Below are 26,585 nucleotides of genomic sequence, written 5' to 3' on the forward strand. Positions count from 1 at the left end.
AGTCGGTTATAATACGAGTCACTCACTCAAGTGAAGGTTCGCCAGCTGGCAAGAGATGAATATAGTCATGCCATTTTTATGCCAAGCTTGTACTGCCATGAGAAAGAAAACCTTTGGCTTAACTAGAAATGGTTAATGTATAACATTTTAATACCACAATGAGGAAGTAACACTGAGGGAAGAGAACTACAAGTAAGGACATTTTAGAATGTTGGCCACATGCTTTTACACATATATAATGAACCATATCACTCCTGTCTTTTACTGTACAACTGATAACATTTGAGGCCAGTTTTGTTAGACAAAGCAGAGCACTCCTACCATAGTACCTATGTAATATATCCTGCGAGTTTTCCTTGTGCACATCCAAGACCAGCAGAAACAAAGGCAGCCACCTAACATAAACATGAGGTATTGTATCCGTGTATATCGAGAGTGTAAATTTGTGTGCGGAAATGGCATTCTGTAATATCTCTCCTGCCAATCTTTCAACTTAAACTGGTCACAGTATGTAGCAGACAATCGTACATTTGTCTACCCATTTCATCTATAAAAATATCTCAAGTCCTAAGACCAAAGTAGCTTTGTCATATTTGCATATCATACCAAGAATATTCAAGAATAATGTATGAACTTTGTTTTTCTTAGTGGTGTAAAACAGAATATTTTTCCCAGGCAAAACAGTGAGTGTGCATCCTGCTAGTAAACACTGCAGGGCCGGAATCATGCTGTGGTATGTGGGTCCTGACTAGGCAGGATGTTGTGAATTATGGGAAACGTTCCCTTGTTTTGCTTGAGGAAGGACATTTATTTTAAACCCAACTGTGGAGGTCTGGACACCAACAGAAAGTAAAATTTGTTTGACATGCACACAACTCAAATCTGCCTTTCTTAAAAAAAAAAAAAAAAAACAGAGGTTTCTCCTCTTTTGTACTCACCTATAGTACCGAGACTGGAGGTAAGTGGAGCACACCGCTTTGGACACGTGACTGGCAGAGCCAAAATCTATCACCTTCACCCTGTAGGGTTGCCTCACTGGGTCCACCAGCATTATGTTCTCTGGCTTGAGGTCTGCATGAATTAGACCCATACTCTTCAGCTTTTTCAGAGCTGTCGCCACCTGCTGCAGCACGGGTCTGATGACTTTCAGGGACAGGGGGCTGAACTTATTCTGTTTCAGGAAATCGTACAAGTTCTGCTCAAGCATCTCAAACACCAGGCAGGTGTGACTGCGGTGCTGGAAGCATTCGAAGGCTCGCACCAGGTTGTGCTCATCTGCATTCTCCCCACTCAGACGAGCGAGGATGCCGACTTCGATTTGCCCCTGCCGTGCGTATGAAGGATGGTTCTTCAGGATCTTCACAGCCACAACCTCCCCTGTACCCCGTTTCCAGCACTTTACAACCTGTCCGAATGTGCCACGTCCCAAAAAATCCAGCACCTCATAAGTATTCTTTATAGAACAAAGGACTTCATGCTGTACTACCTGATAGTCCCCATCCCCTCCTCCTGTGCCTCCTGCTGCACCTTGTTTGGAGGGGCCCCCTCCAGCCCCCACAACCGCAGGCGCAGTCACGGCTGTGTTCCCCACATTGGTCGTTTGCAACATGGCAGGCAAGATTGACAGTTCCTCCACAATCTGCATGGTGCTCCCTCGATTATCCAGCTCCTCACTTTTACGTTTCAGCCCACATCGCTGAGAGCTGTCAGCTGAGTTCAAAGCTCCACAGTTCTCTTCTCCGTCACTCTCCTCCTCCCCACCTCCCTTGCCTCCTCCACTGCAGCCCTCTCCCCTTCCCCCTCCTCCTGCCCCTGTTGATCCACTGCTGCCCCCACTTGCTACGTCTGTCTGCTGCTGCTCCTTGCCCTGGAAGTGGACAACCCTTGCGTCCAGCCGTTGCTGGGCAGCGGCTGGGCCTGGTCCTCCTCCTCCTCCTCCTCCTCCTCTTTTACTGGACTGTTGTCTTTGTACGCCACGCACCACCACCGTCTGCACAGGATACTCTCGTCCTCTACGCACTTTCACACCCACTGCGAAGTCTTGGTTCACAAACGGGTGGGTTTGTTTGGTTGGGTGCACGATGCCAAGGGTTCTGCTGTTCAGATAAGTCTGTGGGTGTGCACTGTCATGGTACACACAGCTGCTGGGCTCAACTTTGAGTTTCTTCACACTGCTAAAGGCACTTGTCTGGGTTTGATAAATGTGTGGTGGGTAGACCAAGACTTGTGAGGCCATACCTGTATATAAAGACAAAAAAAACAGGTAATTAGTTTGGATCCTGCAACATTTAACATATTAAACAGAATGGTGACATAAAATATGCTCAAAACTGTGGACAGGCCATTTGACTTAAATGAGTAGTATAAGAAACAAGGATTTCAAGGTAAATTTTTTACATTCTGGCCTATCCTCGACAATCCCACCAACACCTCCACACAGCTGATGACTAACTTCTCAAAGGTTTGCCTGACCTTTGCCTGCCATTTCCATGCATCCTACTGCAGGTTTCTAGGCAACCAATAGAGACGGAGAGATGATAAATAGACAGAAAGAGTAAGAAAATTAAAGACACAAAACATTATCAGGCCCACTTCTCCTATTATCTAAAATGTGGTTTAGTCTTCCCTCTTCTCTGAGTGCTTGTGTGTTTGAGGGTGGAGTGAAACAATCCATGCTCTGAACTGTATATGATGCAAATGAAGTAACAACACATTTCTTGATCCTAATCACTTTCATTTAAAAGCCATTTCAGAATTCTTAATAAACTAAAGTTAACACACGCCACCTGTTTGCCATACCGGAGAACATGACCCTTTTTCATTACTGAAATACAAGTAGCTCTAAAGACCATACTTCAATCAGTAGTGCATTTACACAACCAAGTTCAGAAACCTAAAAAAATCTAGAATGCTGTAACCATTCTTTGTGCTATGTTGGCCTAACGAATATAATACCACCATCATCATCTTAATGCCGTATTTTCATTTTAAAAAAAGGAGTTTCTAAAAGTAAGACACACAGGTGAGTCCGGTTTGGTCTGTTGAGTCTCCTTCAACAAATGGAAAACACGTTTATTTTGTGATAACACTAATGCTGTGAGCCAGCCCTTTGACTCTATTCTGAGCAGCGAGATAAGGTCAAACAATCCCCATGGAGAGCCCCCTACACTCTTCTCTTCTGTGGCACACAAAAATTAAGGGGTATACCCTGGATTTTTTAAAGCTCCTGAAAATGCAGTTAACAACATTGCCATTTTTTTCACCCATGTGTCCACTGTGCATGAATATATATATATATTTCAATTAATTATTTAGGATTTCACATTGATGAAATAAACTATAATGAGCACTGGCCCAAGTTTCCCCAAGCTTTGCACCAGCAATAGTGCAAAAGTAAAGCAGACAAAGTTATTTGTGCTATTAGATATTATGGTTTTCACTCAGGTCTTGCTTTCTAACTGACGCCGATCAGAGCCAAAGCCATCATTTGACCAGATAGTTAACACCATGTGAATACATTCCAACTGCTGAAATACCTGTTTAAATTAGGTATTAAACACATTTTTTTTTTACCAATGGGAATGGGGATTTGATACAATTAATCAATGTTCCCCTGGGAAATGTTCTCGACTACACTGAGGTGGCCTGAAAGCCAGTCAAATTTGCTAGTATTATATTTCTTGCCTTCATATGTGTGAGTGTTCTGTGTACCGTTTGCAGACCTGCTTGCCTTAAATTAACCCTTGGGGACAAATCAAGTATTCTGAATTGAAGTTAATTAAAACTGAATAGTATTGAATTGAAATTAATTGAACTAAAAGCCTTCCACACAGGGACTTAATTATTAAACATGAGTGGGTTAATTGCTGTTAAGAATTTAACCAAATAGAAATATATTAATTGACTGATAGTGTAGCGGCCTTGGCTCTGCACCTGAGCTGAGAAAAATATGGATGTTTTTATTAAATACTGTTCATGATTAACGGACTATTGGTTAAAAGAATTAATGAAATGTACAACCCTGCGACCACATTCTCACAAATATTTTTTACTATTTTTACCTAGTATTTAATGTTAATAAGGCCATGTGGCATTTGCATGTTCTTACTGCTAACACTGACACAGTCAATAGCCGAAAAAGATGAAGGTTATATGTAGTAAAGACGTTATATTAGCTTAGTTAGTGCGTTAGTGAATCTTTGTCTACTTTACGTTGTTAGTACTGAATTAGACAGTAGCCCACCTCTTGCACTGTGAATGCTGGGATTGAGTTAATTATTGTTGGGGCAGCTGTTTACGAACCTTCAATTACGGCACGTTGCCTGTAATTTAGAGCCAAGCAAAGGCCTGTATTATTCATCATGAGCAGAATGTGAGAATGTCCTGCTTTGTCAAAATAAACAGGAGTTTCAAAAACAGGATGACCTCAATTTTTGTTTTGATCGTTGAGCTAGTGTGTTTCAAACAACTTTAACTTAAGCCAGTTAACGACTTACTTCAGGCATAAGAAATCTGCACATAGTCCATAGTAATGGTAAAGCTGTGAAGAAGCAATGAGCGTTTGATTTTCTTTGTGCATTTTAACATTACGAATTATTAAGGTTTGTTGATTGAATGACATAGGGTTACATATACTTAAAACACCATAAGTCATGCACTGTAGCTTTAAGTTGTGAGGACATAACTGTTCCAAAACACAAATTAAATTAAATTTTCATATTGAAAACATACAGAATAAGTAGTAAAAGTGCAGGGAAATTAATGTGAGCCAGAATTAAGCAGCCAATGCATTTTCACCAGGACATAGTGCCATGACTTGGGTGGAGGACTTAAACTAAGTCAGAAATTTTCCTCTTGGTGTTAATCATGTTAAATGGTGAAAAGCAAACATCTCTTTCTTAAATATTTATACAGTACAACAAAAACAGTGTTATAGAATTCCTAATCTGTAAAGCTGTAACACAAACAAATGATTTGTTATGAATTAAATATGAAAGGTTTTGACCACAGGCTGATGTTTGCAGCTGAGAAAGTTTAGCAAGAGACTTGACCTATGTGCAAAGTTTGGTTTATTTTTAAGCTTGGAAAGTTGGATTTCCTCAGAGGAAAAACAGCACTGAGGAAAACAAGCGGGAAACTTAGCTGCCTGAGCCCTATCTACAATTAACTGGTATACCAGTTAATTTCCGTAGTCATTTAAATACAATCACTACATGAATGGTAAGTATAAGTCTGTCAGTCTGATATGAAGGAGGCAGACTTTGTGGTTCCAAAGCCAAACGAATGGCAGCTGCTGCTATTATTACCAACTGGAGCCAGATACTCCCTTGGTCAACCATGAGGCTGCAGCTACGGTGTTGCATTACATTGTTCAAAGCTGCAGAACCTTTCCAGAAACATTGAGCTGCTAAGTAATTGCTCACAGCTGAACTTTTGACCCTGGCCTACTCAAAATTAAATTGAGAAGAAAATAAACACTATACACCTGTTGACAGTGAGCAAATGGCGCTGACTGATGAACCAAAATACAGAGAGCGAGGGAGATAATTGTAGAAGGTGAGAGGACAAATGTGTTGAAAGTCACAGTAGGTTGTGGGAGGGGGGAAAAACACACAACATTAAGGAACCTGTAAAGTTCAATATTTAAGTAAAAAAAAATCTTTGTATTTGCAGAAAGAGAACTTTACCTAAATGAACTGTTTTAATTCTTAAAGTTTTCTGTAAACATCATTACAAGCAATGTCTTTACACAAACAAACCCCCGCAAAATGACTCTAAGCGACTCTCTATGTATTTTTCACTCTGGGAACCGTTTTACAAAAATAGCATGTTATGGCTCCCAAAATGGCAGTTCTGTGAGGTTAAAAGGCTGATACAATGAAAGACTTTTCTTTTAATTCTAATGTGTACGGATCCTCAGTCTCAGGAGTCTGCAAGTAAATCTAGGAAATACATAATAAGAATCCGACATTATTTTATCTCATCAGGGGCCACAACTCCACAGAGGGGCGGTCTGCTGTGCTTGTGAGGTTAGGTCCTCACCAATCTCAGTCTAGGGCTGTCGCTTTTTATTTGAAATTCAATATTATTTCATTATTTTTCAGCTGTGATGACCTATTTGAAAATCGTGCTGCCGTCTCATAGACCATTCGAAATAGCACCCCTAGGATCCAGCCAGGAGGGCTTGTAAGGTTCCCTATCATATCATATGACAGTGACAGTGCACAGGGGGGGGGGTCAGTGCAAACCAAGCGACTTTGGCATAGGCAGCCACAGCAGCGACAGCATCTTGGAGATGCAGGCCAACATGAGGGAGACTCCTCTCTGCAGATAGCAAGCCGCAGCAATGGTAGATGAGACATGGGCTGCACAAAGTAACTGCAACTCTCTGTAAGCTGGCTCATAAATATCTGTGTGCACCAGGGACATCTGTGCTCTCTGAGCCGCACTCAATCCCAAACAGGTTGACACACTTGTGTTTCTGGGAAATAATATGAGGGATTAAGTTGGGCCGTTTGCCTTGATTATTGACTATGGTTCAACATAGAACCAACGTAACATTATTACATTTTAGTTCAAAGCTGTCAGAGCTTCCTCCTGTTGCCAGTGATTTTCCATTCAGGGAGTGTTTATTCCATTCTACTCTATTGAGTGCCGTATGTTAACAAAGTAATAAAAACTGATACTGGATATTAAGAGGAGCGGCAACAGCAGTATTGGCATTAATTAGGTGATGTAGATAGGAGGGAGCCGTATGCTAACAGCAGCAACAGATAGGAAATTAGCCAAACATCATTGCTGATAGTAGTTGTTAGATTATCTAGCTCAATGTTCATAATAGGCAACTCTGCAGTCAAGTATTTCCATTTAAATGTCGATTGCAATGTAGAAAATAAATCTATACACAATTTCACAATTTAATAATATTATTCTGCATATGTTTTTTTCTATTATGTGTTTAATTCAATTATCCAAAGCAGGGATAATGCAAAAGAAAAAATTAAATAAACAACACGCATGTAATTAAGGGAGTAGACACTGTTCAAGGCCATCACAGGCTTCACAGTAAAAACACCGTGTTGTTCTCAGTTCAGCTTACACTCTGGGACTTGTGAGCTATAAATGTTCCCTGTTCTACAGCATAACAAATGCATAAAGCATTCGCACAATTGTTAGAGTTCTGAAAAAGCTCAAGTGAAATCCCCATATCATGAAATCTGGTAAAAAAAATAGAAAAAAGAAATCTATAGAAAATACAAGAAAATATCCATGTGGATAGAAAATTTAAAAAATACACTCACTGATGAGTGGACTAACACAAGGATTTCATCAAATGTGCCAAAAGTCTGACCATAATTGAAGACGCATGATACTGATAATAATAATAATAATACTAAGAAGAAGAACCATGACTTGTTTTGCGTCAGAATTGAGATCACAATTTGCTCAATTTCAGTCAGCACTGTCTTACAAATAAAATCAAATGGACAGACTCTTTTCTTTGGAGCTCATAAGCACGTTACAAATACAGGAAACACAGAATTCAAGTCTGCTGTCTGCTCATTCCGTGATTCTCATGAATTCACTTATTTGACGAGGCCCATGGTTAAACACTGACCTATTTAATGACTTACTAACTTAATCGGCCCTTCTTTGCGCCACAAGACGGACTCATCTGTCATAATTAGTTTGACCATCAGGAGAAAAGCAATGAAACATAATCCATATACGTTTTTACAGTCTCTGCTGTAGTTTCCTGCATGCATAAACTGATTCAATGGAACCTGAACCAATGAAGCCATTGTATATTTATCAGTTACTTTATTCATCACAAAGTGCATACCACTTCTGTCGTGGGGCAAATCATAGTTAGAATAATTAAAATTTTAAATTAAGAGCAGTGTTGGGTTTTACAGGATGACAACATCCACGCATTAGCACAGCTGCATAACAGCTGATCTACAATGTACATGCTTTAAAAAGCAACCATTGGTTTAACCAACTAGTACTTCTGGAGCCACCTAACAGTGTTTCATAATTTTCTAGTAAAATAAAATGTTCCCAAAACTTTTAAATGGCTTTTTTCCCCCTCTATTCAGACTGCTTCATAAACAACATTCCAGTCAATCAAGTAAATACTTCAAATGATTTGAATGCTTCTTTGTGCATCTCAGCTGTCTCACTATGCCTCAACCAAAACTAGGTCATTCAATTAACTGCGAGACAAAGTCTGGGCAGATGCTCTACCTCTTTTTGGTAGAGCCTCTACCAAACTCATTTTGCCGTCTCATGGTTTCAATTTTATTAATTCTAAAGGGACCCAGAGGATGTTTATTATTTTTCGAATAAGGCCAATAACCTCTCTGTACGCTATATGCTTCCCTTGTGTTTTGTCAACACGGGTTTTGATGCTGTTAGATTAAAAAAGCCTGCTATTTTTTGAAGCATGGAGTGTTATTTCAACTGAATTTATGGTTATCCTCTAGAAAACAGCAGCCTTTTCCTCATCACTTCAAATTTTAGAACCTCCTTTAAGTTCTACTGATCCTAAATTATCAAAAATCTATATCGTCCAAACCTATCAAATGTGACAGAAGTGCGTCTCTTTTCTTAGACACCTAGTAGCAAATGGTAGTGACAATGATAAGGTGTTTTTCCATTTTTAGATTGGTCAGTCTTGAGAACAACTGTGTCAGTATTAAAGTAGGCTGTTTTAAAGCGAGATGGAAACAGCAATGCATGCGTCTTTCTAAATGAGGCATTTAGCTTCTTAGCTATTAGCTCTTGAAGCACAAAATGTGGCCACATAATGCTGTCTCTCAGTCAGAATGTGGTCAATCTAAAACAAGGAGTGAACTTTGCCCAAAAGCACTTGTCCTTGCCACCCATCCAATTTAGTTCCATGTTCTCGGCTGTAATGATGACGCACATAATGACTGCAACTATATCATCACACAGTAGAGACACTGTATTTAAAGATATGAAATATCCATCCATCCATCCATCCATTATCTACCGCTTTATCCTCCACCAGAGGATCGTGGGGGGTGCTGTGCCTATCTCAGCTGACATTGGGCGATAGGCGAGGTACGCCCCGGACAGTTCAAGATATGAAATAAAATAAAGTAAAATAAAATATAATAAAGTATTTGTTTGTCCATGTTTTTGAGTTTGTGAGACGTTCAAATGTTTTTTTTCTTTACAACTGTTGTGCGTAAAACCATTTAGGATATTTTACATTAATCTGAGGACAAAAATAAAAATTTAGGAATGCAGCTCTAAGCCGTCTACTCTTTGTGCCTTAAAGATGACGATTATTCTGAAGTGCTAGTGAATGCTACTTACAAGAACCACTTTCTTGCTGACCAATTCTCCGAACTTCTGATGCTTTAGCCATAAATCTATTACCTCCGTCACATGTTTTAACGGCTATCACCAAGTTACACATAATGAAATACTCCATGCACTAACATACTTTACGATTACACATTTATGATTACACATTCATAGAAACCAACATTTCTCATTAAAAAGGTTATGAACAAAAGCAGAATGAGTCCTTTCGTCTAAATGCAGATAATTTTTTCACACCAGTTTCTGAGTTGCTGTACGCTGCGCGATGGAACAGATGTATATGAAAAGGTTCCTAGCATTTCTTCAGTGATTAATGCAAATTACCACACAATATTTTCTCGCCAGGTTGTTCTACCCATGAGGTCTCAATCATTCTGTTATGTCTGCACGGACACCTCAAGAAGACAACATTCACAAACTGGTCTTTAAGTTGGCCACAGCAAAACACAGATAACAAGCTGGCCCAAATATAGCAAATGTGTCCAGCATGACACCACATGACTTCATATACACAAGTTCTGCTGCCTCAACATCCAGCACTGCTCACTTATACTATTGTATCACATAAATGTCAATTTATTGGCTTCACTGCGCTGATGTTCTTATGATATTGCTCAAATCAATATAACCCACAACCTTGCTTTCACTGCCTTTTTTTTTTTTTACTGATGATGCACTGATGACGCACAGCATACGCAAGAGAAATTACACAAATGAAGCAGTGATGTAATCACACTGGTGTCGTCTCTGAAGCTACACAGTATTTACATCAGTACTAACTGGAGACACCTTTACTACCATGAATGTTCTTCAACACAATGGACAATGAAATTTGAATAACAGCTAGTCTAGCGGGAAAAAAAAATCTAATCTGTTGTATGCAGTGCCAACAATGACAATGAAGCTTATTCTATTCTGTTCTGTTCCATTCCATTCTAGTCTGTCTAAACAACTACAATATGGTATACACTGGTACCCAGGCAAACACTGCAATCATAACAGCATATGTGGGCCGTTAGGTCTACACCATGTGTTGAGTCCATCTTATTTCAGGATATCTCTTTTTCAGGGCTGGCTCATCATTTTACTTACAGGTTTTACCCAAAACAGGAAGTCAAAGTAATGGTTGTCTGTCTAAAAAATAACAGGTACTGCAGACTATATTGCCTGCAATTATGCATGGTCGACTTCTGTTTTGCAAGTGGGTGTGGGTAATGTCCAAACCCTCACATTGGAGCTCAACTATTAACTATATAGCTCCTCCTCAACAGGAAAACCACCACATTCACCGTGGAAAAAGACCAAGTGAATGCATTGCTGCTGCTAGTATAATTAACTTGACATTCGTCCAACTTTAAAAGCATGCGACACCACCAGCCACAGGGACCACAACAAGTGACAATGTTTCAACAGGCCAATAATACCAATAATCAAAATATTTTCCTTACTTTCATTATGACTTCTACAAGTAATGAGTTGATAAAGGAACATTTCTGTTTACATGTTACAGAGCACAGTCTGATTATGACTTCATGAAGCCCACTGATATTTAAAATCAAATAGGACATTACTAGGACTGCAAGTAACGACTACTTTCATCATTGATCCACCTGACGATTACTTTTTCTCGATTAATCAAGTAATTCTGTGGTCCACAAAGCTGAAAAATCTGAACACTTGTTTTTGTTCTTCACTCAAACCGAGTAATAGATTATCAAAATAGCATATAAATTAATTTAGTAATTGATTAATCATTTCAGCCCAAGACATTACAATCCGATTAAGACGCACATGTGTCCAAGAGCACCACATGTCATAAATCCGATTTTTGCTTAATCAGATTATGATCCTTATGTCGATTTCACATAACCACGACAAACGCGTGTAGATGAGCCACCGAAATAAATGTTCCCTCAAACGTAATCAGTTCCTTTGCACTTCTTCCATCTCGGCAGGTAATTTCATGTTAATCCACAAAACAGTGCATTCATCCGTGAAATTCTTTATTCCGTTTGCACCATACAAACTATGACAATGTATATATTCTGTATGTCAAATACTGTACATGTGTTTGCCGTGGGACTACTGAATGCCTGTGCGTCTAAGCTACTGGTTTATTTCACAATGTGCTCGTTTCTGAAACAACGCGATGTTCTTGCTTCAAATAGTACAATTATTATGTATTAATTTAAACATGTATGTTCAAGTTTTCGCAGGCTGTGCTCGTCCCTCCGCGACGTTTCGTTCAGATATGGTCACTCCCGGAAGTCACGTACGAAGCTAACGTTAACCGACATACTGTATATAAAGTAACACAAGTCACTGCATTCAGTCCACTCGGTCCATGTTGCCCGTTTGTGGCTAATGTAATTGTATTTTTAAAGAAATGTAAAGCGACATTTGCTGACCAAAACACAGCGACTGGTCGCCGAGGAGGAAAAACAACTAACCGACAAACACAACAGACACACACACGATACGAATCAACACCAAACCTCGCCACTGCTCGTTTTCATGACAAATACATACAACATTAGCATTCATTTAATTAATTTACCAGACATATCTTCCACACGGACGAAGCTCCTGTTGGATTATTTACGGGCTGAGAGAGCTAGCTAAGTTTGTAACCAAGTTATGACTTTATATTACGTCACGGTTAAACTATCGGTGTAATGGGGCTTTTAGCCAAACGAACGACACCGTTGACAGCCTGCGTGCGACCACTCACCTTCACGTAGAGTCACTATAAGTGAGATCCAGGGCTTCTCTGAACATGTTACGGACTTATAAATCCATACCATGCACAGTTCGCCTGCATTGCTGCCATCTTGTCCTAGACGACAGGAAGGGAGAGCTCGCTCTCGGTAACGCCACCATCTCCCACATTTCAAACATTAAATAACTCCCGCATACGAGCGTCCACGGACACCACACCGAGCCCCAGGCCGTGGCTACACACTTCACATGCGTCTGCGTCCTCTGAGGGCGACGTGGCCCATCTCCGAAAGGGGTGTCCGTTACCCTGTCTAGACGTGCTGTTGTGCGGCCCCGTCAGCCTCTAACATGTCCCTTTTTTCTCTAACAACTGCGAGCAAATGTTTGTGAACTGACGGCATTGGCCAGACCGGACTAGTCGATCATCGAGCGAGGGTTCAGGATTCAGTACAGGCACCAAACACCTTGATGTGCAACAACCAATTGGTGGGCAAGCGATTCTATTGTAAAATAAATTAAGCCTGTGTAATAACGAATAGCCAGTCTGAATGTTTAAGTTATTTCGACTTGGTCAAAATGAACATTTCTGATATTTAGATGTTTGTAACTACTGGTATCATAAATGAGTTTTCTTTCAAAACTGTTTTCCTGCTTTTTTGTTAATATTTTTTATATGAATCAACTGTATAGAACATCCACATACATCCCTCCTTCAATGTTTGTACAATTTAATTTTGACCACAGTCATTATTCCACTTTATTCATTAATTCGCCTTCTACTGCGCTTCGCCCTCCACGTAAGGGTCGTGTGGTGTTGCTGGTGCCAGTCCCAGCTGACATAGGGCGAAGGGGCCACATATAGACAAACAACCATTCACACTCACGCCTATGGTCAATTTAGAGTGTCTAATTTGCCTAATCCTCAAAGATGCATGTGTATGGACTGTGAGTGGAAACCGGAGAACCTGGAGAAAAACCATGCACACACGAGACATGGAGAGCATGCAAACTCCATGCAGAAAGGCCCTTGGCCCTTGAACTTCTTGATCTGCTGCAAAGGCAACCGTGCTAACTGCTGCACCAAGCGTGTGGCCCCACATTGTGAATATCTGCAACTAAATTATGACCATCCCAAATTCCAGTTTGAGATCCATCCATCCATTTTGTTTTCGTTTTTTACAATTTATTCTGACCATAGTCATTGTATCTTAAATTCCCCTGGCAGCTTCTGTAGACATCCTCTGTAAAAAGCTGTATTTCGCATGTGGTGTTTTTATATATTAAAATAAGTTATCTGATTTCAGCTTTATAAAATAAATACTCCCCTGGAAGATAAGGTCATTCTGATTTGGCATAGCAGGAGCAGAGTAAATTCTGGAAACAGAATCTGATTAGACTAAACTGTAGTAATGATATTGAGTTATAAAAATAAAACAAAATAAAGTTGGGGACATAAAGAGGATATTTGATGCCGTCATTTTGAGATTTGGAAAACAGCAATCGACATATTGTATCATTTATTTATTATTGCAAAGTTGTGTACAGGTCAGGAATACAGAGTTGACAAAACTTGATTATTAAGCGATCCCTCGTGACAATAGAGACAGAGTTAATGAGGAAACTGTGAAATGTCTTTCACAGGTATGTGCATAACTGAAAATAGCTTCTAAAGTGCTGATTGGTTCAATAAAGGTGCTCAAAATGAAATATAACTCTTGACAAGTGTAGAAATACCAGCAGTTTCATTATACATTTGCAATATAAAATACAATCTGTAGATGTTTGTTTCTTTTCTTCTTTCGCCATGTGTGTCACAGTGTTCTTAAAGGAAATTATTGGTCAAGAGAGTCTACTGAGGAGGCATCGAGCTGACAAAGAAAGCTGCTCAAACGCTCCTGCTGTGAAAAGACTGGCTGTAACCTAATCCAGCAAAAAGCCTTTGTCTTTCCTAATCCCGACCAGTCCCCCACCCCAGTTACAACAACAACACATCACCGGGCCTGGTCAGTTGTGAAGCAGGTGTGAACCTAACCTGTAACACTGGAGGGTTTGAGTAAACACAGCTGGGGTAGTGGATGCAGAGGTGTAGCTCACAGAAGTCTGTTTTGCTTCCTGGAGAGTCTGTGTGTGCGTGTTCTCTCACCTCTTCATTTTAAGTCTAGACAGGTACATTCTTTAGTAATCTTCAAGTATACATGCAGATATATGAATGTTTAATAGTAAAATACAACAAAATAAAATACGTGCATGCACTGCAGCATTTATGGGTTTCATATTGAAAATGTTAGTTATATTGACCTATTATATTCCATATCTAATGGTCTTTATTTTGCAAAGAATAGCAGTAGTAATATTTGTCAAAGGACAGAATATCAGCAGAGTTACAGTAAATACTGTATGTGTATATGAGAAAGAGATTGGCTCAGCTCTGTGGTCTTTTGCTCTTGTCTGATTCGGGTTGTTGACCTGATACTTACAAGCGCGCGCTCTCGGTGGCTCATCATTAGGTCATTTGTCTCCCCCTGTTGGCCAACATAGCGACCAACATTGTGCGGCCTTTTTCTGTGGTAACTGGGGTTGTAGACATGATCATATTATTCACAAAGATGCAGTTACGTATGAATCCAATTGTGACATTAACACTGTTGCACAACACATTTTATAGTCGTTTTTTTTTTCTTATTTCGTTTATTTACGTTTGTTGTTTATAGTTTCTTAAATAATCGATATGCTAAAGTATGGACAGTGAAGTGTCTTGTATAAGATAAAATACTGGACACCCCCAAAGCTATAAGTAAGGTCATTTAAGTGAGTTCAAAGGCCAAATGTCTTTATTGCGTCTTAATGTGAGGTCAACATGTAGATCAAACTGCGATAAACTACTGAATTGGCAGAAAAGCTACAAGACAAGGCCATTCGAGGGATTTATGTGACGTGTAACGTACACATAATATTATGTCTGTGGTAGAAACAAAGGTATGTCTTTGGTTGGTATGTCTTTATGCATATGAGTAGGAACTACTACGGTAATTAAAATGATTTACGGGGGGTTGAATGAATAATGATTTTTGCAATTATCCTTGCAAACAGTAACATGCAGCATTTAATTTGCAAAAAGGCTGATTTGCGGCTCCTTTCCTGTGATTGAAGAGTTATATTTGCTTCAAAACCACGTATTTTCGTTGAGAGGGTTTTTATTTATTTATTTATTTTATTTTATTTTAAATAATAATAATATATAACCCATTCAGTCAGCTCCACAGGTGTGTCAACAGGTATACTTGGTGAGTGCGCGCTCCCGTAAATTCAACGTATCGTTTAATTAATTGTTTTATAAAACATAAATAAAAAAAATCTCACTAACGCTACAAATGTTGATGTGTCATGTTCATATTTTTATGCGATGGGTGTTTTATTTTTGAAGGACTGACACCGGAAGCGTCATTGTTTTTTGCGGCTAACGGAGCGGAAGTCGAAATTCTCGCCATTTTGAGGCATCGGCCAGCCGCAGCCATCGAGAAGCTAGTCAAAGGATGGCAATGTGATCGACCCTTTTGAAGCTATGCCGATTACTTAGTCGTTTAAAAAACCCCACTATCACGTTGATAGCCATCGTTTTCACATTTAATACAACATTTCTAACCTAGATTACTCTTCCAGCCATGTCCACCGAGGGAGCAGCCGACCAGGTAGTTACATGCGATTCTTATGGGGCGCAAGCTAACTCTGATTGATACGCGAGTATCGATTAAATTCATACAATACTCGTTTAATGTTACTAACTAAACACTGCTGCAGTTAATATGATGGTTTTATTGCGTATCGGCCAGCATTACGCGGTCATATGTACTATTCATGTTTTGTATCGGGTTGCCGTGTAGCTGAAAGTTTAGCTTGTCGTGCGCCATATTGACTGGGTAGTTGTAGCATTGTTGCTACTTTTCTGGCGTCCAATGCGACAAGCTTTACAACCCGTGAGCTAACATAACGTGAGGAGCATTTCAACTTAATAACACACATTATACGTTAGTCGTGAGCCTTAATCGATCGCAGTATTATCGGCGATTGCTGCTTTTCGAGCATGCTAGCTGCAAAAACCCTAGTGGCGCTCGAAAACATAACCCACCAAACAGTCACGTGTGGTTTTTGTTTTTTTAGACATACTGCAGTGGCACGATCGATTATTACATTATAGTAAATCGATCCTTACGTTTTTAGCACGCGTGGGCCCTCTGTAGCACCACACCACAACCTAAGCATCGCACACGTTGTGTGCAGCCAGCATCATAAACCCTTTTGTCCTGTGCCTCTGTGTGTTTGCAGGCAGCAGCAGAATACATCCCCGAGAAGGTGAAGAAGGCAGAGAAGAAGTTGGAAGAAAACCCATATGACCTTGACGCGTGGAGCATTCTGATTCGAGAAGCACAGGTTTAGTGACACAGAGCTGCCTTCCTGGGGTTAAGTAAACTGGGCATAAGGGGCGGGGAGGGTTAGATATATGTTTACGATCTAATACACTACATTGCTTGGTTGCTTCCTCATATTTAAAGTAGTATGGAATGTATTATGTGTTTTCCTTCTTTAGAACCAACCCATAGATAAAGCAAGGAAGACATATGAGCGACTTGTCACGCAGTTCCCAAGTTCTGGCAGATTCTGGAAACTATTCATTGAAGCTGAGGTTAAAACTTTTTTCTTTTGTCTTTGGTGTGCATGGCTGGGAATTTTTTCCTTAAATGATCAACAATGTGATTTTCACACAAACAAAATGTCTCTTTACTTCGATGACGTTTAACGTCACAATTCTTGCATTGAAGCGCTGGACCTGACTACTCTGCTTTAACCTGGACACTTTTTCCAGTTTATTATCAATGGTCGAGAACAATGAATGGGAAGGTTTGGCAGGTGCAAGCATCTACCCACCTGAGAACGCCCCCACACACAATGAATGACCTCGACTGAACGTAAACGTATGAAGACATACAAAACTCAAATGTTCAGGTTCCAGTTTCACTAAGAATTGTGCCTTTAAACACACACGCACACACACAAAGGGGTTTAGCTCTAACCATTTCTTTTTCCCTGAAAATATTTATGTTTCCAGGATTTACAAAAAAAACTAACATTTTTTTCTGCGCCATATTTAAATGAGGTAAAGTGAATTTGTTGCATGTTTGGTCTGCAACAGTATTAAAACTATTTTAATGGTATTGGAGTGCATTAGCCTTTTATTCACTTGTTGTGTCTATTTATTGCCTCCTGTGTCATTTCTTTCGGGTAATTTTATAAAGAAATACTTTTATTGTGTGGCCCTTTCTTTCCTTGAGACAGCCCTCCCCTCTTCTCAGAAATATATGACCAGTGACCCATTTTCCTTGACGCCACCCACAGGCATAGCTTCTGATGGGATGATTTATTTTTCCCTTTGCACGACCTCATCTCTGTCGATGAGCCCAGGTTCTATGCATTTCTAATGCTTCCCACACTTCAGTTTTGCAATCGGTGTTAAACACATTGCTTCCGTCACGCATCAGAATTGCGCTTCTAGGTAAACGTCCAGCTTCTGTCTGGAAGGCGATTACCTCCATGTTGTTTTGTTTCACTGGTTGTTGTTTGTTGTGGGTCGGTCCCTGTCGCCATATTCCCTCCCCAGTCGTTCCCTACTTTGATGACGCAGTGCAAGACAAATACTAGTCCAGCAATTTAGAACATGGATAATTTAGTAAAAATAAAAAAAAAATGATAACACTGTTAAAAGGATTAGGCTTCTCAAGAACAGCCCTCAATAACTTCCTCTGGCCTGCAGATGGCAGTAATGGCACCAGTGAGGCATCAGTGTCAGACTCCAAGCGACTAACAAAGATGATGGCAAACATTGAAGAGTACAGTGTAGTTATTTAGCTATTAGCGATCAGTGGGTATGGACAAAATTAAGGAGCATGAAACGTCAGCATAGTCTCCACTTGATTTAGATTTTTTTTTCATTATCAGTGTAATGCATTTTAACAATGTTAAATTATACAAATTGAAGACGGACACACTCATGCAGACTGTTTGAGTGAGGTGATGTCGCAGTGAGCTGAAAGCCATATTCTGATATGTAGTGCAAACAAAAAGAAAAATCTAAAGATTCAGCTGAGTGTACTTTTTAATGGACTCATTAATGCAGATTAAGATTAGTCAGATCACTGCGAGTAATAACCGAGGGCTGGTGAATAAATCACATAATGTGGATCACAGTCTAATCCCTGTCAAGCGTAAATATATTTGAAATAGTCTAATCTCAAATCACCAAAAATCACTTCTTCTCAAAAATGTTAATCTTTTAATTTTATTGTTTTTATCCATTATCTCCTCCTATTTAACTTTAAACCACAATGTATCCCCCCCACCCCCCCAAACAACCTAAGATATTATTTGATCTTGTCTGCATAACCCCCTTGTGTCTTCAAAGTTCTGCTAGAGATTTAAAAAACGAAGGAAAAAACCAGATGGTAATCGTCCTGGTAAAATATCAAATAACATGTCTTATCTGGTAAGTATATGGATGAGCTTCCCCTTTAATGCTGCAGGTCCATATTTGAACTGTTCAGTGTTAGTATGTCAGAGTTCTGTTCAGTGTTGCACCGGTGACTGCGTTTTATTCAGATTATTTTTAACAAAGCGTTCACTGTAACACTTGTTCAGTGACAACTTCACTGATGCCTTTTATTTTTTTGCAATGCGAGTTTCATTTACAGTCATCGGCTTAGATCCCCTAAAGGAACTGTCTGAAATATATACAACATTGTGATTCCTACTATACTCCCATCTTAAATGTTGGAATAATATGCAATTCTTTAAACTTAGCAGCAGTGTAGAAAGGTAAATTTGGACATCACTTTTTCTGATTAAACTTCCTAACGAAGTGCATCTCCTTCGAAAGTCGACCTGAGAATGTTTTTTTTTTTCCATTGAAAGATGGGTTAATTTGTCCTGCTTTTTCCTCCCAGGATGCAGTTGCATACGTTTACACATAATTGTGTGAGGTTCTTTGAAACGAATCACATTAGAGAATAATTTCAGACTGTGCTAACACAATAGTAGGTGTGTTTAGTTTTTTGGAAAGGAATCTTTTAATTTGAATCATGATATACCTGTGTTTCTGTAGTAGCTGAGACCACTTTCAGATTACAGCTTTAAAAAAGACATTTTAGGAGGTTCATCTGTGTGACACGGTTTCCCCCAAAAATAGTCACTTAATACTTCAGTTTACGTGCTGGGTTTTTTTTCTGAGCCATTATCTAATCTTTGTTTGTAATTGTAGATTCACACATTATACATAATCTGTCTAAATCTTTGAGACATGGCAACACAAACAACCACAAACTGTATCACGTGTCATTTTAAGACATGATTTCCCAGTAGTAGAAGTTCTTTTTTTTCCCCCTTTTTAACTGCTGTGCTTCATCAGTTACCAAACAATAACCAAACCCTCCACACTCTCACACACAAATATTGCACAATATATCTGATATTGGGATATTTTTGGAACATGACAACTGTAACTCAGATTTTGCATGAAATTTACTTCTGTTTTTTTTCCCCCTCCACTTTGTAGCACAATTATGTTACAACACACTGTGCTAGACTGTTGCTTTAACCCATCAACATTAGGATATATGAGAAATGCTAAGTCACAGGAAGTGATTTGTGTGTCAAATGTTCATTTTCTTCTTAAAGATGACGTTTGAATTCTGCATTCTGATCATTAGTCGCTGCTTTGTTCTGTAACACGTGGTCACTGGTGTTTTCCTGACTCATGTGGTGCAATCTGCAAAGAAAATAAACCCCCTTTTTTTATCGCAAGTTAATTTGTCATTCTTGTGTGAATTTCACTTTGTTGATTGTACACGTGTGTGTGTGTGTGTGTGTGTGAGAGACGATGCTGTGTATGAGTGGTGCAATTTGCATGAATGCATGTTTACAAATGTGCCGTAAAAAAAAGCAGAGGAGACTTTTGAATTAACATTGCGTTTACACTCTTATTTGCAGATCAAGGCAAAAAACTATGACAAGGTAGAAAAGGTAAGTGTCCAACACACTCACCGAAACGGACAGTTTACTGTCACCTATAATCTACTTTGTTAACTTGAGTGACTGGGGCATCTGAAACAACGTGCCCTGTAATTTGGTCCTGTCATTTTAAACACTTGCTAACATTTGTAAAATTGTAGAGTGAAATCTCAAACTTAACAAACACAACTGCACGTTTTAAAAATGCAGTACAAATATGGGAGGCTCTGTCCACATATTTTATTCTTTTTTAATCTAAAAATACTGAAATATTTTGTGTGTTTCTTTCTTTTTCCAAGTATCCACATATATATTATATGTTTTTAGTTATTAACTCAGAAAGTAAATTTTTTCATGTCTCAGTGTCAATTCAGTGCAAAAAAAATACATAAATATTTATTTTTTAACCTAAAAACACTGAAATATTTTGTGTTTCTTTCTTTTTTGATAAACTATGCACATTTATTGTATATGTATTTATTTATTAACTCAGAAAGTAAATTTTTTCATGTCTCAGTGTCAATTCAGTGCTAGAAATACGTAAATGTGACTTAAATAAGCTCCAAAAGCTGGTCCATCTGGTTTGTCTTATCGATTCTGCTGCCCTTATGCTATTATAGGTATTTTAAAGTACATGTAAGCGTCCCTTCGTTTTTTTATCTGTTGCATTTTTGGAACTGATCGCTAATATTCAGTAAACTGTTTAACTTATATTATTTTCTCGTCCCTGTAGTTGTTTCAGAGATGCTTAATGAAAGTGCTGCACATCGACCTGTGGAAATGCTACCTCTCATATGTTCGAGAGACCAAAGGGAAACTGCCCAGCTACAAGTAAGCGCACGTTCTCTATAGCATGTCGCCTCCGCTGCTCTACTGAAACATTTGAAGTGTCAACTTAACCTTTGTCATTTTGTCGTACCTTCAGAGAGAAGATGGCCCAGGCGTACGACTTTGCCCTGGATAAAATTGGCATGGAAATAATGTCTTATCAGGTACACGGATCTAAACTATACATTTGTGCTTTTGTGTGATTTTCTGATATCTACTGTCACCTAAAAGCCTCTCATTCCTTTGACAGATTTGGGTGGACTATGTCAACTTCCTCAAAGGAGTGTAAGTATTTATCTCGTGATAGTTGTGAGACTATAAAGCTGTTTGCCAACTCTTACAATTAACACGCGTTTGTTACTTTATCAGTGAAGCTGTGGGCTCGTACGCAGAGAACCAGCGGATCACGGCAGTACGGAGGGTTTACCAGCGAGGCTGCGTGAACCCCATGATCAATATCGAGCAGCTCTGGAGAGATTATAGCAAATATGAGGAGGTGAGATGCCCACGCGAGCTTCAAAGTCTGCGATGGGATGTTTTGATTGTGAGAGGTGGGCTGACTCCTTCTGTTTCCATCACAACCAGGGGATCAATGTGCACTTGGCCAAAAAGATGATCGAGGATCGAAGCAGAGACTACATGAACGCCAGGAGAGTCGCAAAAGTGAGATCATGCACACAATGAGTCACAAAGATCGCACCTTATTGTGAGTCAGTGTTTGCTCTATATTTAACGATTGGTGTGTGGACTCTGTTGTGATTCAGGAGTATGAAACCGTGATGAAGGGGTTGGACAGGAACGCGCCGTCGGTACCGCCGCAGAACTCGCCGCAGGAAGCCCAGCAAGTGGAAATGTGGAAGAAGTACATCCAGTGGGAAAAGAGCAACCCACTGCGCACGGAAGACCAAACGCTCATCACAAAGAGAGGTGACTACAGACGCGTCGTTCTATCTTGGAGTGCATGTAGTGCTTTTACATTAAAAGCACAAGAATGAAAAAGACAAATCGGTGAAAAAGCATTAAATATTAAAAGTAATCGATGAAGAGTGATTTGAATGAGGAAAGTTCAGAACAGTCCTGGAGTTCCAGGTAGATGTTAAAGCCCATTAAACGGCAGCACTGATTCATTTGGCAAATTGTAATAAATATTACTATTATTAATAGTAATCAAAAGTTAAATTGTTTTCATAATAAGTCAATGCAAAGGGTAATTTTTTTTGTATAATAAATGGAGAGAAGTCCTTGCTCCTGTGGAGCTGCAGCCACTAGAGGGCAGAGGTTCACCTTTTTATGAAGACTCGTTGTCACCTGTTGCCGTCGTGCTCCCTGTGTTGCAGTGATGTTTGCCTACGAGCAGTGCCTGCTGGTCCTCGGTCACCATCCCGACGTATGGTATGAGGCCGCACAGTACCTGGAGCAGTCCAGCAAACTCCTGGCGGAGAAAGGAGTAAGAGATTATAAAAAGCCAGCCAGACTCACATTTTGTGCGATGATGTCTATTCTTGAAATTAAAGTCTGTTTTTTTCGTTCAAATTTCAGGATATGAATAATTCCAAGCTGTTCAGCGACGAGGCGGCCAACATCTACGAACGTGCCATCGGGACGCTCCTGAAGAAGAATATGCTTCTGTACTTTTCATTCGCGGATTATGAAGAAGTGAGTGTCCAGTTGTACGCGGCCGTTTAAAAGTTTGGGGGTCACCTATACAACTTTTGTTGTGTTTTCCATTAAAAGTCACACTTTTATTCATCAAAAGAGTTGGAAAATGGATGTCAGCTGTGCTAACATAATTGCACAAGGGTTTTCTAATCATCCAATAGCCTTCTAACGCGATTAGCAAACACAATGTACCATTAGAACACTGGAAATAGGCCTCTATACACCTATGTACATATTCCATTAAAAACCAGACATTTGCAGATAGAATTGTCGTTTACCACAAAAACAATGTATAGAGTGTATTTCTGATTCATTTAATGTTATATTCATTGAAAAAAAAAAAGGCTTTTCTTTCAAAAAATAAGGACATTTCTAAGTGACCCCAAACTTTTGAACGGTAGCGTCGCTGAAACAAACCAGCGTATTTTGTCCTGCTGTCAGAATCAGAAACCTCTTCATACTTCTTCTCGGCTTCTCGCGTCTCCGCTGTGTCCTCACAGAGTCGCATGAAATACGAGAAGGTCCACAGCATCTATAATAAGCTGTTGGCCATCGAGGACATCGACCCCACGCTGGTCTACATCCAGTACATGAAGTTCGCAAGGAGGGCGGAGGGCATCAAGTCGGGTCGCACCATCTTCAAAAAGGCCCGGGAGGATCTGCGCACGCGTCACCATGTGTACGTGACGGCAGCACTGATGGAGTACTACTGCAGCAAGGTGAAGAAGACGCACACGGTCATATGTTTACTATCTGTGTGTGTGTGAATAAAAACATACATCGTACAAACGCCCTTTTCTCTGTCAAATTCTCTCCCGGCAGGATAAATCTGTGGCCTTCAAGATCTTTGAGCTGGGTTTGAAGAAATACGGTGACATTCCAGAATATATCCTCGCTTACATCGATTACCTCTCTCACCTTAATGGTAGGTTATGTGTAGATGTTTTTTATCAGCTATTTAGAAAGAGCAAGAAAACCCTTTCTTAATGTTACCGTCTCCTCTCTCCAGAGGACAACAACACCAGGGTTCTGTTTGAACGCGTCCTCACCTCAGGAAGCTTGTCACCGGAAAAATCAGGGTATTGTCACTTTATCTTTTTCATTTTTTTTAACCATCATCCTCGATATCGTGTGTTTAACTTATGATTCTTCTTCTTTCGGTCTTTAGTGAGATCTGGGCTCGCTTCCTGGCGTTTGAGAGCAACATCGGAGATCTGGCCAGTATCCTGAAAGTAGAGCGCCGGCGTTTCGCCGCCTTTAAGGACGAGTACGAAGGCAAAGAGACGGCCTTGCTCGTAGATCGATACAAGTTCATGGACCTGTATCCGTGCTCGAGCAGTGAACTCAAGGCCCTTGGATACAAGGTGTGTATTTTTGCTCAAATGTACAGGACACGGAGAAGCTTTTCTTTAAACCCAAACTGATATTTGAACTGTTTTTTCTTGCGTGTGTGTTTGTAGGATGTGTCTCGTTCCAAACTGGCAACTATGCTCCCAGAGACTGTGGTGACGCCTTCTGCTCCTGCGATGAAGGACGAGGCTGATCGTAAACCTGAGTACCCCAAACCCGACACCAATCAGATGATCCCCTTCCAGCCACGTCACCTAGCCCGTATGTAGTTGCCCACACTCAGTTTGTATGTGCGTGTGTGTGTGTGTGTTAAATACTAGGACTTATCTTTGATGTATCTGCTTGTGTTCCTCTCCACAGCTCCAGGTTTACACCCTGTCCCTGGTGGAGTTTTCCCAGTGCCCCCAGCTGCTGTCGTTCTCATGAAGCTCCTCCCTCCTCCTACGTGCTTCACTGTGAGTAGCTGCTGTTATTCAGTGCGATCGAGAACATATATTAGTATAGTAATGGGACAAACAAACAATACATGCATATAAACAACAAAAAATTCCAATTAAAAAGAGAATTATATTATAAAAATTATGTACTTTAATATGTTTCACCTTTGTTTTCTGCAGGGTCCCTTTGTACAAGTGGACGAGATCATGGAATCCTTTAGGCGATGCACACTTCCTGAGAGTGAGTTGTTTTTTTTTTTGTCTGCATTTAAGTCTATGGAGGTGTCCGTAATTTGTGTCTAAAGTCCGCCCCTCACTAGAAGATAATTGGCCAGATTTCGGTGCTGATCTGTCCCTTCCCAACAATCGTGGGTGTCTTCCGATTTTAGGCTGATTTGAACAAAGTATCCTGTAGTGTGAGTCATCGGGTGCATCGGTCTCCCCGATTTCAAATCTCAAGAATCAAACATGTTTGATATTTATGGCTGAACAGCGATTGAGGGCGTGGCATTATAACATTAGTAAACAAGGCAAATCAGAGATGGCAAACTTCACGCAACAAGCCTCTGGTGGCCTCTGTTGGTCATAAGTGGCAAGTGCAGAAGCCAGAGACACTAAAAACAATACTTTAAAGGTTTTTGTATAAAAATGGAGCTGGTGTTTGTAGCCCTCCCAATATTAGTATAAATATGACCAAGCATGAGTCCGACTTGAGCCGATTGTCACTAAGTGATCTGCGAGAAGAAAGTGCATCCAAACATTCACAGTTCCTTTTAAAAAAGGGACTGCAAAAGTGGAGGTGGTTGCCTGCTAATGCTAGCTTTTCCACACTCGGCAACCAAGGTTCTGCATGTAAAAATGAGTGACATCTAATGGTGAGACTGCAGATGGTAACACATGGAGGACTCCTACACTCGGCCCTCCCTTTCACGAGTGGTAATTTCCTCGTCAAAATACAAAATATGCAAAATACACTGTTGAAACATGGTAGCGCAAGATGATCGTCTTCATAAAGCAAGGCCCCTGCTGAAAGTACATATAAAAGGCTTGTTCTAAGTCCATGAAAACCAAACTATGTAGTCGTATATCCAATTTTTCTGCCTCCCGAATTGGCAAACCAGTGGCCCAAAGTAAACGCATTGTGTTAAAATGTTATTTAACTCAAGCATTTTTTGTGTCTGCAGCCGTCGACGCCGCCGTAGAGCTGATCACTGGCAAACAGCCGGAAACGGCGGGCGAGGGCAACGGCGCCACGGAGAACCACGCCGTCGCCAAGACGGTCAAGAGGTCAAACGCAGACTCCGACGAGGAGGACGACAAAGGAGCCGTGGCTCCGCCCATACACGACATCTACCGCGCACGCCAACAGAAGAGGATCCGACTAACGTAACTAAAACACGCCCCCCGAGTGAACCCCCCACGAGAATGTAAACCCCAACGGCTGCCAGTCACAAGTTGTGTTGAACGTGCGTGTCCATATTCCTGAGTGTCTCTCACAGATCGTGCGTCTGTTGATTTCTATACCGTACACACACAAACACACACACACACACACAGTACACGCACACTCACACAGACATACAAGACCGTATGCATACCCGAGTGTTCTTGTGGTTTTGGTTTTGTTTACAGTTTTTTATTTTTAAAGACTGCCCATTATTAAACTGTAAGATAACGTTTTAATTCACGTAATTCAATCAGCTCGGTTTTGGCCTTGTGATCTTCCAACGGTGGCAAAGTGGAATTAAGCTTTTTTTTTAGATATCTGGAGGAAAACTGTTCATTTCAATAAAAGTGGAAAATAAAACAAGCACATTTGTGCGTTTTTTGTGTGTGTGTGTGTGTGTGTGTTTTCACTTCACAAGACTAATGGTGAGCCTTATTATTGCCAGTAGGTGGCAGTATATGGACACTGGTCTGAAATGGTCACTTATCTCTTTGTCCAAATGTCAAATTCGTTCTCTTTTTGCAAATAATATTCAATTTTCCATTTAAAAAACAAAATTAAACATTGATTCAAATATTACCCAGCTGCTCTTTTTCACATTCTACAGATCACACGGTTACGTGTTGGCACAGCACATCCTTTGTCAAAAAACAAGACGTTACATATAACGTTAGATAACGAAGTCTGAAACAATCAGAGACAAAGCATCCAGACTATAACAAGCGATGTCTTTTATG

General features: G+C 40.1%; 2 protein-coding genes across 3 annotated transcripts in view; one reads left to right on the forward strand and one right to left on the reverse strand.

Moving 5' to 3' along the window:
* Positions 1-12,378, reverse strand: part of hipk3b (homeodomain interacting protein kinase 3b) — a 40,985-nt gene extending 28,607 nt beyond the window's left edge. For both annotated transcript variants that reach the window (XM_083900788.1, XM_083900787.1), the window contains exons 1-2: positions 12,086-12,378; positions 939-2,238 (exon numbers count right to left, since the gene is read on the reverse strand). In XM_083900788.1, coding sequence (XP_083756914.1) covers positions 939-2,238; positions 12,086-12,158 — 1,373 coding nt within the window. In that variant the 5' untranslated portion in view covers positions 12,159-12,378. The remainder of the gene's footprint in view (positions 1-938; positions 2,239-12,085) is intronic.
* A 3,215-nt stretch (positions 12,379-15,593) lies between these two features.
* On the forward strand, positions 15,594-26,193 carry cstf3 (cleavage stimulation factor, 3' pre-RNA, subunit 3). The gene is made up of 20 exons (XM_083901232.1): positions 15,594-15,761; positions 16,396-16,500; positions 16,658-16,753; positions 20,107-20,139; positions 20,861-20,958; positions 21,053-21,119; positions 21,206-21,240; positions 21,325-21,451; positions 21,541-21,618; positions 21,720-21,882; positions 22,293-22,402; positions 22,495-22,611; positions 23,115-23,333; positions 23,437-23,539; positions 23,624-23,693; positions 23,783-23,978; positions 24,075-24,225; positions 24,325-24,419; positions 24,582-24,642; positions 25,586-26,193. The coding sequence occupies exons 1-20, from the start codon at positions 15,735-15,737 to the stop codon at positions 25,789-25,791; spliced, it is 2,157 nt and encodes a 718-aa protein (XP_083757358.1). The 5' UTR covers positions 15,594-15,734; the 3' UTR covers positions 25,792-26,193.
* Positions 26,194-26,585: the final 392 nt, after the last annotated feature.

This window comes from Microchirus variegatus (genome assembly GCF_963457635.1).
Source record: "Microchirus variegatus genome assembly, chromosome: 14".
NCBI lineage: Eukaryota > Metazoa > Chordata > Actinopteri > Pleuronectiformes > Soleidae > Microchirus > Microchirus variegatus.

Excerpts from the sequence above, each read along its gene's own strand:
- cstf3 (XM_083901232.1), top strand. The coding sequence starts at position 15,735 with ATGTCCACCGAGGGAGCAGCCGACCAG. Across the intron at positions 23,694-23,782 it reads TTGTCACCGGAAAAATCAGG|TGAGATCTGGGCTCGCTTCC; the intron begins GTATTGTCACTT and ends TTCGGTCTTTAG. Across the intron at positions 23,979-24,074 it reads TCAAGGCCCTTGGATACAAG|GATGTGTCTCGTTCCAAACT; the intron begins GTGTGTATTTTT and ends GTGTGTTTGTAG.